We start from the raw sequence: 11,223 nt of genomic DNA on the forward strand, positions 1-11,223 counted from the left end.
ATCTGATTTAATGTCAATAAAGTAATTCTTACGTAGAGCGAAACGGAAAGAATCATAACAATGTCAAAATTGACATTACGAAATGAAAACAGGAAAATATATAAATAATTAATGCATTTATTTTAAATAATATAGGAATAGGACAATCCATACTGGTGCTGTTAATTTAGTTGATAAGAAATATGTCTGGGACCAAGTCAGACGTGATCTGGTCGCCGGTGCACCACGATAAGTTTATCATATGGGGGGCCGATATAACCCTGTACGAAGTGGCAAAACTAAAAGAGATTGAAAAGAAAACTTCTTGTATGTTGATAAAATTAAAAAAATATTTATATCACTAGTAATCATTATTTTAATCAATATTTCTTCGTAATGATTAAACTCTCTTTACTTATTTTTTCTTTAATGAAATTGTACTTTAACTTTAGCGAAAAGTTACTATTGCCATATTACTTTAAAAATTTATTTATATTTTATGCACCCTTATTCTAGATATGATAGGATTTGGAACAATAAAAGAATACATAAAAACTTGAAAACGCCCATAAAAATGTTAGTTTTGCCTGTAATAATTTTTACTATTTATTCCAGTCACACAGATATCCTCCACGAGAGGTGCTACTGTAGTAGCTTCACAAAGTGCAAGTGGAGTCCGTTGTGTGGACATTAGTGCTATTGCCGACCAGCCGGATCCACTGCTTGCTTTAGGACATGCGAGTGGCCGAGTTACCCTTGCCAGCTTAAAGCAGACATATGACCCTCTGGCACTGGTTGGAAGGGAATTTGGTAATGTTAAACAAATATATTACTTATTCAAAATAGTAAAGGTTAAAACACATGAGCTCTTTGCTAATATTTATCTTATATATTTATTTTTAATATATATTGGTACCTTAATGGATTGAAAGAACAAATATTGAGCTAGACTCTTCAAATTAAGTTTGTAGGTCAATAACAAGTATTGATTAAATCATTTCAATATAGTAATTTTTTTGCATTTACACAGTGCCCAAATATGGTCGTCCATGCAATGGCTTGGCGTGGAACTATGATGAGACCAATCTTTTTGCGGTGGCCATGGATAAACACCGGAGTGATTACTGTGTACAAGTGTGGGATGTGAATCGGTCTTCAGTGGCTGCTGATGAATCCACAGGTATTTCACATATGTAAACCACAAGAAAAGTATCTTATTTTTTCTTTTTTCATAATTATGTGTTAATAGGAAATAATGACATCATAAGAAAAACTTTTCTTTTATGCATTGCAGTGATTAATGTCATATAGCTAAGGAAATTGGTTTTAATTTACTCCATAGCTTGTGTGAAAAAAGAAGTGTCACATTTTTCCACTCCATATGAACCTTACATATGCCAAGGATAAATAAAAAAGCCTTATTGGTTGAGCCATTCTAGACTTTGCATTTCACAATACATTTTATTTACATGTAGATATAGTAAAGAAAATTTTAGTATATAAAATATGAATATATGTTTATCTAAAGAGTGTAAATTTAAAATATGTAGGATTTCCATATATATTCAAATTTAAATCCAAATTATCTTTATTTAAATAATTAAGTAAAGATGTTTAGGATTTTTCTATGTAAAAGTCTTCTACATGCCTTATTGAATTGTAAGTCGTTTTTTCAGCCAGCTACCGACAGCTCAGAATGCTGCCTTGTTGAGAAAAACCAGTGTGGGAAATCCCTTATTGATCTATAGATTGTTTTGACGTTTTTTAGAAGTACCGTCAGCAACTCCGTCAGATTTGGCACGTCCCATAGCAGAGCTTGCACTATCAGAGACTGCACATAGCGTTGCCTGGACCAATCTCGGCAACCGGACCGTGGCAGCATCTATGAACTTGAAACATATAAAAATTTTTGATCTCAGAGGCAAGTATATTGTTATATATAATTCGTACCTATGCCTTTCTTGAACATAAAAATTCATGTAAAATGAAAACAGTTTAGACAAGCTTGGCATGGCTTGCTGGTTTGTGTTTTCGACTTCAGAACCTTAAGGCTCCAGTTGCCATCTGTTCTGTTTATATATCAGGTGGACATGCCTTGTAGTAGGCATATATCGGCTTACATAGTGATGATTTTTTTTAAGAGTTTTAGTCAGTAAAATGTGTGCAGGTTTGTCATTAGCAGGATTAATATTATATCGTTACATTGAATATATAAAAGCAGCTGTTGAGTTTCAGGCCGGCTCTTTTTAGCAGGTCACTATTCCGAGCTGCTGGGAACTTACTACTTATAATGTTAAAGTAATTGACCATTTAACAGTGTGTGTAAATGCCTAGTTGAATAAAGATATTTGGAATTTCGTAGAGCACACGGGCGCGCCTATGGGCGTGGCCACGAGCCGACAGTGCCTGGGCGTGTGCGCAGCCTCGCGCGGCTGGCAGCTGGCGTCGCGCGGTGATGCGGCCGTCCACGTGTGGGACGCACGCGCCCTCTCTCGTCCACTTCTAGTGCTGCCCGCGGCCCGCCCACCGCGCAAGATACAGTGGTGCCCCACCAGGTCGCTCAAGCCTGTTCTCTTAGTCCTATGCTAATGTAACAAAAACTTGTATAATTCCTCAAACATTGGATACAATTTGGAGATCAATCATGCAAGTGTGGCATATTCTCTTACTTCGAAGTATGGGTATGTATAGGCATCCTATGAAATTTGACCCATTAATTCTGAGCTTACATTCTGCTTGATTATTTTTCATATGAAGTAGTTTTATTACTTTATTATGTACTTCGAGGGGTAACTAACCCAGGACTTGCAGTTTTCATGATATCCACAAGTTTGATCAAAATAAACCTTTAAACAGTTGCATGTCATAATTTCAGGCGTAACCTTCTGCTATCGCTGCAGCGCGATTCCAGCACTCTGCGCCTACACGACATACAGCACGCGCACGAGTATAAAGCCACGCAGTCTTCGGACAGTTCTGTATGTTTGCCATTCTAATAGAATGTTCTATTGATTATATTATTTTTCCGAAATATATAAAGGTTATATTCCTTTGTGTGATTGCAGATGTCAGCCACGCCGGCTCTTGAAGAATTGGAGGAGCAGCAGGGGCGAGGGCCTAGCGTGCTGGAGCGCGACGTGTGTCCCGCGTCGCAGCCGCTCGCCTCCTTCTGCTGGCATCCGACGCACGAGGCGCGACTGCTGGCCATGTGCTTGTCCGGTGGGTACAGATCCGAGTAGAACTACTACCACTCTTTCTTTCTTCTTATTTCTTGTAGGTCTATTACAGATGAGTAATTTTGACTTCTTTTCTTCAACGACCTCGTGTTTTCCGTCATGAGTAATTTATATATGTGACACTCTTGGGTCTTCTGGTGGCTTCACCATCCTTACTCAGTGATACACCTCACCCGTAGGTTACGTTATGGGCTTGTCCCGAATTCCTGGCGGATGGAGACACTATTATTCGGAGTTTACCATATTCGCAGCATGATATTTCCAAGGCATCGATGCGCTTTCGGTTCTTCTCTTTAACCCATAGCATTATCGTAAACATACAGAAAATTACTTTTACTGTCTTACCGAAGCCAGCGCCAATAGGATAGTAACAAGAAATATAAATAAACATAAATACGCATAAATTTAGTTTTAAAAATTTAAGTATTCCACAAATAAGCTCAAAGAAAGCTAACCGTCCTAAAATTTATTTATATAAACAATACTATATAATACTTTTACTCAATTATACATTCCTTTTTATATTATTAGGAGTCGCTACCCAAGTAATTAAATTAAATGCCTTGAGGTTTAAGACAATGTGTCGGGCCAACTCATCAAAAGATTCTGCCGTAGATTTTTTCCTGAGGAGGTCCTGTTTATTGAACGGTATATCAAAGTTTTCGTGTATGATGATTACGTCTTTTGGATTCGAATCGGTAACAGTAAGTGGTGAAAAGTCTGTACTGAGGAGATGTCACATGTGGTATTTATGTTGCGGCAGGTGCGGTGGTGGAGTACACGGTGTGCGAGCGCGTGACGCTGGGCTGGGGCGCGCGCGGCGGGCTGGTGTGGGCGGGCGGCGGTGCGCTGCGGCTCATGCGCGAAGACTTCTACAGCGCGCTGCACGACGTCTCGCACCTCATGCAGCGCCGCGCCGCCACTGACTACGGGCTCAAGGTCGGGCAGCACCGCCCCAGTTTACGTTCAAACCTAACATACGAAAGCGAATAAATTGTTTATAAACGTACATCAATGAGCGCCTGAATGCCAGAAGAGCTCGATATCCGTAATGTTATATTGACTTTGAATATTTGTGTGCTGGCAGCCGGATCTATGGCAGAACGCGGACCTGGCAGAGGACGAGGCGCTGAGCGGCCTGTGGCACTTCCTGGCGCTCAGCAAGTCCTTGGTGGAGGACGGTGAGTTCACCACTACCAACCTTCATTACTCACAACTCTGACATCGCAAATTATATACAGTACCCGGCTATAAATATTGCACGTCGACGTTGGAAAGAGAGATTCGGTTAATTTCAGCTTTGTAGAGCGTTATCTCTGTCGCACGAAATACAACGTCTCATAGGTAGTGTGGGACAGAGATAATGCTCTAGGAAGCCGCAAATAGCCGATTAGCCAAAACGTCGATGTGCAATATTTATCGCCAGGTACCGTAGATTAATTGACAGCTTAGAATACAATTCCGATTTAACAATCTAAATATAACAAACCTTAAAGCTTGTCCATACTTTAACGACGGATTGAACATATTTCAATTAAGTAAACAAAACAGCCAATTATCTGTCCAATCTTCTTTTATCTATATCTATACTACCGTAATTCTATTTCACTGATTTGTTTAGAAAGTAGATTTAATTCCTGCCCCAGTCCACTAGATGGCGCTAGTAGTCGATTGAATGGTTATTATGAAATGTTCTGTCGTGTCAGGTGAGAGATTTTAAACGAAAATAAATTCTACGCGATCGACAGCTGGTTTTCGTACCATAAAAACAATTAAATGTAAATACAAAAATAAAAAAGGAGGCGAGTTTTTATGCGTGACTTGTGATCGTTGACGACGTATTCAATATTAAAGAGCTTGCATGCTGAATAGAGCTCTTTTTATTTTCTCCATCTCTGTTTCTGATTGCGGTGCTGTGCTGCAGGGTGCTTTCGCAACAGTCCGTGGAAGCACCCGGGCGTGCGGGCCGTGCTGCGCGCGCCGGGCGACGGCTACCGCTCGGAGGCCGTGCCGCTGCTGCTGCCCGATATGCCCAACCGCAAGGTCACAGTTTACAGGTCACCACCCACACCAACCTCACCACCTTTATATACAGGTTGATTGATTACAGATGTAAAATCTTTAAGAAGGTGAATATATAGCTCATTTGACAGCAAAAAGTTTTAAAAATTTTACACCTTTTTTCAATCGCCCTGTACAAATTGAACACATTGAAATATAATATATTATTTTTTGTATTGAAAAGCAACAGGCCAATAACTTCTGGGCTAACAGGGCTGGCGTCTACAGGGAAAGGTAGTAAATAATATCTAATACCAGGTTGTCAAAGTTAATTAAACATGTACTTTTAATTTCGTACTAAAAATGTAAATTTCAGCTGAATTTCCTGTGCCTATAGTTCTCAAGTGTTTGGCCGCTTGCATCCTATTATTTTGGAAACCTATGGGGAAGGCCTATGTCGAGCAGTGGACTTCTTACACGTGAAATGATGAGGAATCGTGGAACTTGGAATGCTTGCAGGAGCGCAGAGCGGACGTGCGCGCTGCAGCTGTGCGGCTGGGGCTGGGGCTGGGAGAACGCCGGCGTGGGCGTGGAGCGCGCGGAGGCGGAGGGCACGCCATGCCGCGCCGCTGCGCTAGCCGCCTTCCACTTGCGCGCGCGCGCCGCTCTCGACGTGCTGGCACGGGCACGCGAGCCGCGCCTGCGCGTTGCCGCGCTAGGTATCCACGCCGCAAACTCAACAATAGCGTACCGCATTTAATCCACAACCAAACATTAGAGTACCGTTTTTAATTTAATGCCTAAAAATGCCAGAAATATTTTATATCAATTGAAAAAAGGAATTAGGTTTTTAACAGCTTCACAAAGGTTGCTGATATTATGATGAATATTTGGAGTCTTCGTGGGTAGAATATAGGATAATCTCAATGCGACGTAATGCAGACTATGTTGTCGTGCCTGGTTCCCAAGGTAGACCTCGAGATAGGTTTAAACGAGGTTTAAGCTAAGCATCTTAGTCCCTATAACTTTTCAAGCCACTGGAGTCTGTAAATTTATTGGTATAAGGCATTAGTGTAAATTAGGCAGTAAAAAACATGACTATTAGTCAGTGGCTATAAATGGCAGTTTGTGGCAATGAATGGCAGTTTGTGGCAATGAATGGCAGTGCGTAGCAATGAATGTCACTTAATGGTAGCGCTGGCGGGGCCGGGCGCGGACGAGCGACTATGGCGCGATGCGCTGGCGGCGGCGGCGCCGGCGCTGCCGGACCCTTACCTGCGCGCGCTGCTGCACTTCCTGGCGGCCACGACCACCGCCGGAGGCGCCCAGCCGGACCTCAGCGCCGTCCTCGTGAGTGACGACTCGTCATATTCTGTATCAAACAAAACTATATTTAGAATCTAAGTAAACGTAATTAACAACTGCTGACGATGGCTTCGTAAAGTCTCTTGAGATGAAAAGAAATATTTATGTAATAAAGTTATTTTTGTAACCTTGTTAACTTTAATGTCTGTGCTAATTATTTTACCGTATGTATTAATAGTTTTGATCTGTTAGGAAAAATAAAGTACCGTGGTCGCACACGACAGCGGTGTAATGCCACGTGTGTGTGCAGAACGAGACGGAGATGCGGCTAGAGGACCGAGTGGCGTTCGCTTGCATCTTCCTGCCGGACGCCAAGCTGCACGAGTACGTGCGCCAGAGCTGCGAAGCGCTCGTCGAGCAAGGCGACCTGTCGGGCGTGCTGCTCACGGGTAACACCATCAACACCAAAAAATCACCACCACCAACAAAAGAATCTCCAACATCACAACCACCATCAGGGGTATGCTTGGATTTCTCAAAGAATTCGGATGGCTAGACTAAAGCCAACTTCGACACAAATTGTGTTGTAGGAACCAGCCCGTTGACACAAGACAAGACACCAGTACCAAAACCACCAAAACCTCTAAAACGACCACCTCCAGCAAAATTACAATCACCAATAACAGCACCATTGCTAAAACGACTAACACCAATACCACCGATAAAGCCACCACTAAAATGACCATAATCACCGAAACTGCAGCTACCATCAGCAAAACGTCTACCTCCACCACTTCCTCCACCAACAGTACTAACAAAACCACTGACATCAACAACTTTTGTGAGGACATGCGAAATATTCATGATTTATCTATTATTCTCCGAAAAACCTTTTAAAGAAGAGCTCACCATCACCATCATCTTTTAGCAGACTCAGCCACAACTCTGCCGGTAGTCTAGACGGTATCGCGTTGGACCCGGAACTACCCGCAAGTACACTGTCCACCACTTACAGTAAGATCACATTTAAGCTAAGTTATTGGCTTTTGATTAGGAACCTACTCCCTAAGTAGATCCCGCCAGCTGTCTGATGGTAAGAGTCCACGTTGGTCAGTGACCAAGACGGCATTTGCTTGGAGGTTGTAAGTGTTGCGTGCATCGGCAGGCGTGAGTCCAGAGGGCGTGAGCCTGCTGCAGCGCTGGGTGGAAGCGCGAGGAGACGTGCAGTCGGCTGCGCTGCTAGCTGCACGATGCTGTTCACCCGACTTGCTGCGTGATCCTCGCGTCCTCGCGTGGCTCGAGAGGTACGCCCGCTGACATCCGTCACTCTTGCATCTTACTTTTAAGTAATGAAAATAAGACGTGGTTTTGGCAACGAAGCCGCGTTCAATAAAACGACCAGATTACAAATTTTGATGACTATGTTAAGGTGGAAAGCGCAACTTTCAAGCGCAGGCAACTTTCAACTGGTCATTTTAGAAGTCTTAGGATGATGATGATGACAGGTTTCGCTAACGATAACAATGGAAAGCTTCACCCACTAAGTAAACCCAGTTTGAATGGCGAGCGGAAGCGCTCCCCTGTTTCGGGCACCAGTGCGCTGCTTAGGAAAATATAGGTTCTTTAAGTTTTTTATAACAAACAAAGTGGAAGAATACATCCGAAGAATCTTGTCTCTGAATGAACAATGTATAGTATTAAGTTAAATAAGAACAGTTTATTGTTTCATTTTCTGGTTATTTGGACATGTTCGGAACTAGCAAAGATGTGTAGCTACAACAACCAGCTGCATATATTATTGTGCGCTATAAAACTAGGTACCTTCGTAGTACTGCACGTCGATTGGCTGAAATGATGAAGAATGAATGAATGAATGTAATTGAATGTTAGAACTTGTTTTGCAATCTCCGCAGTTACCGCACGCTGCTGGACAGTTGGCGCATGTGGTGGGCGCGCTGCGCGCTCGACACGTGCGTGTGCGCGTGCGCGGGTGAGGCGGCCGAGGGCAGCGGCGCGCGGCGCGTGGGCGTGGCCTGCAGCTACTGCGGCAAGTGTGTGGCTGCGCCTGCGCACAGTGCACGCCCGCGCGCCGCTCTCGCGCGCCTGCCGCCGCCCGCTGCCAAGGTGAAGGTGAGTGCGCCTGCTGTTTTTTTTACCTCCTTTAATCCGTCATAACATCTTCCATCTTTCTGGCATCCTTGTCATCCCTTCACCTACAGCCTTGTACCCTCTACTCCATTTCCAAAATATTACAGTTTTAATCTTAGTATTATTGTCACAGTTTTCGCATTACATTTAGTTATTTCCTATTTTGATTTTTATCTATAATTTTTTTGTGTCATTTAACTAGTTTATGGTTGACCTTAGATTCACTTCTATTATTAAATTAATACGGTCACATGACACATCACAATTGCTCTTCAATATTTTAGAAATTGTGGGCGACACTCATCGTCAAACAAGAGAAAAAGCGATAGTTGCGCCCTCTATTTTTCTTCCAATCTCCAACCCACACACTACTCTGGATTTTCTGAATACAGCACTGAATAGCTCGTTTTACCGTCTCCTGCCATAACACTCTCGCCGAAGAGCTACAAGACAACCAAAACGAGAGTGCCTCAATCCTATGAGATTAAGGCACGCTGCCTTCAAGGATATTTATATTAATCGCTTCTGCATAGAATTCAGGAAGTAACTTTCCTCTGATTGGTCAGTGAGTATCCGCTGTGGTAACTCCACACCACAATGAAGCAAACAAAGCAACGCAAGCCCCAGGATGCATTTGTTTATTAATAGTAATGTTAAACATTATTCCTAACAGTGATGTTATAAGCAGCAGTGAGAAACACTGCCATAGCTATTTTGATGGTCAAGTATCCCTCATGCGCTGCCTTATCAACTCTGTGTATCTTTTATTAATATACGCGGATGGAAGGTAATAAAACGAATGTTTGGTTGCATAATGTTCAATGTCCATATATGTATATTTATATATATATATATATATATATATATATATATATACAAGCGTCTGTTTTAAAATCGCTTACTTAGAAGTTGCTCCTATATCTGTGGTTCCTCTGTTCCCAATCCCAATACTTCGAAAGCTCTCACTGTTGACACCTATGGAAGTAATAAGAGTCTTTCTCAGATAGATCCAAAACTTCGACGATGATAGAGTCAAAATAGAGAAAATTCCGATGATTTCCATTCTCTATCTTAACTATTTTCAAATCTGGAATAGTGTTTTACTTTTTAGCAAACGGATAGCACTGGTGACAAGCAATACGATGTGACAACTTATGATCACTCGAGGGTGAGGGTCACGGGAGGCACTGTTATTTAATCGAACTTAAGTTGATGTTGGCGATGCGTTGTAACAGATATCCGCGTGCCCCAACTGCCGCAAGCCGCTGCCACGGTGCGGCGTGTGCCTACTGCACCTGGGCACAGCCAGCGGCGGCGTCAGTGTCGGTGTAGGCGGGGTGGGTGTGGGCGGCGTGGTGGGCGGAAGCGTGGGTGTAGGCGGAGCGCAGTTCGGCGGCTGGTTCAGCTGGTGCGTCGCGTGTCGGCACGGCGGCCACGCAGCGCACCTGCTCCAGTGGTTTAGGTAAACATTATTCTATGAACATTAATTTACTTTATCGTCTAACAATACTCACCTTTCTTTTATTTTCTCACTTATTACATTCAAACGTTTACAATAAACACACAAATAGTTTATAAAGATATATCTGGACGATCTTAGGTCGTTGGAAGACATGGGATGCAGGCCTCTTCCAACCTATTGAATATGGAAGCCCATGTCCAGCTGTATCAAAGGTTGACTTTTTTAAGTCTGTTTTAAGCTCTGTGTTTAAGTCTAGTTTAAGTTGTCATTAAAAAAACTTAGCAGCTGTTTGTCAATTGCAGCGAGCACTCGGAGTGCCCGGTGAGCTCGTGCGCGTGCCGCTGCAGCTCGCTGGACCCGCCCGACCGGCTCTAGCGGCCGCCGCGGGGACTTTGCCCCACCAGCTAATCTAACGTTTAAGACAAGGCCCTGTCGGCCTAGCTCCTGGAATTTATTACAATTAGTCATCCTTTTTTATGAATAAAAATCATTTATTACCTAATGATAAAGATTAAATAGATTTATAAACAATTTTTAATTTGTTATATAAGGCAGATTAATTTGTCAATTGTGTGAAGACATGTAAATTATTAGGATTTATTTGCGGTGCTCCGTCGTGTACATGAAGCTAGTCCGTGCGAGTGCTGCTGCGTGCTATATAAAAATAATAAGAGGTCTCTAAATTGTAAAATATTTGAAGTTTATTTGTTGGTAAATAAATTCATCTTTCATTTTCTACGACTTTCCTCCCCTTCTGTCCGAACTTGAATGAAATGTTCTCCCCTCCTTGCTATCTTCTCTTTATCTCCCTCTCTTATCTGCTCCCAATTCAATTCACCATTAAAAGTCAAAAGCCGACGGATATAATATTTGATAATAATGATTTAACAGTGACCTTGGACAAGCTTTTATATTTTATTATCATTTATATTAATCGTATTGAAAACAATAATTAATAAATAGGTTTTAAGAATAAAACATGAAATATAAAATTAAATTATTTTTATTATTTAAAACAGGTGCATGCTATGGAATTAAACAATAAATGGCGGCCATTTTAACAATCGATTATTATAAGAATTCTTAAAGCTT

General features: G+C 42.2%; 1 protein-coding gene across 1 annotated transcript; it reads left to right on the forward strand.

Moving 5' to 3' along the window:
* Window positions 1-85: 85 nt before the first annotated feature.
* On the forward strand, window positions 86-11,102 carry mio (GATOR complex protein mio). Its single transcript, XM_068777260.1, has 17 exons — window positions 86-306; window positions 595-789; window positions 1,010-1,159; window positions 1,748-1,900; window positions 2,342-2,534; window positions 2,855-2,957; window positions 3,045-3,198; window positions 3,979-4,154; window positions 4,303-4,396; window positions 5,140-5,272; window positions 5,736-5,935; window positions 6,412-6,566; window positions 6,832-6,970; window positions 7,687-7,825; window positions 8,435-8,651; window positions 9,905-10,131; window positions 10,434-11,102. The coding sequence occupies exons 1-17, from the start codon at window positions 183-185 to the stop codon at window positions 10,504-10,506; spliced, it is 2,625 nt and encodes an 874-aa protein (XP_068633361.1). The 5' UTR covers window positions 86-182; the 3' UTR covers window positions 10,507-11,102.
* The last annotated feature ends 121 nt before the right edge of the window (window positions 11,103-11,223 follow it).

The sequence above is a fragment of the Battus philenor genome, unplaced genomic scaffold (assembly GCF_028537555.1).
Source record: "Battus philenor isolate CCGP_79_NKW_IND1 unplaced genomic scaffold, ilBatPhil1.0.hap1 SCAF_13, whole genome shotgun sequence".
Lineage (NCBI taxonomy): Eukaryota > Metazoa > Arthropoda > Insecta > Lepidoptera > Papilionidae > Battus > Battus philenor.

Coding starts and splice junctions, on each gene's coding strand:
- mio (XM_068777260.1), top strand. CDS start 183: ATGTCTGGGACCAAGTCAGACGTGATCTGGTCGCCGGTGCACCACGAT. Junction 307..594: donor GATTGAAAAGAAAACTTCTT/GTATGTTGATAA, acceptor TATTTATTCCAG/TCACACAGATATCCTCCACG. Junction 1,160..1,747: donor GGCTGCTGATGAATCCACAG/GTATTTCACATA, acceptor GACGTTTTTTAG/AAGTACCGTCAGCAACTCCG.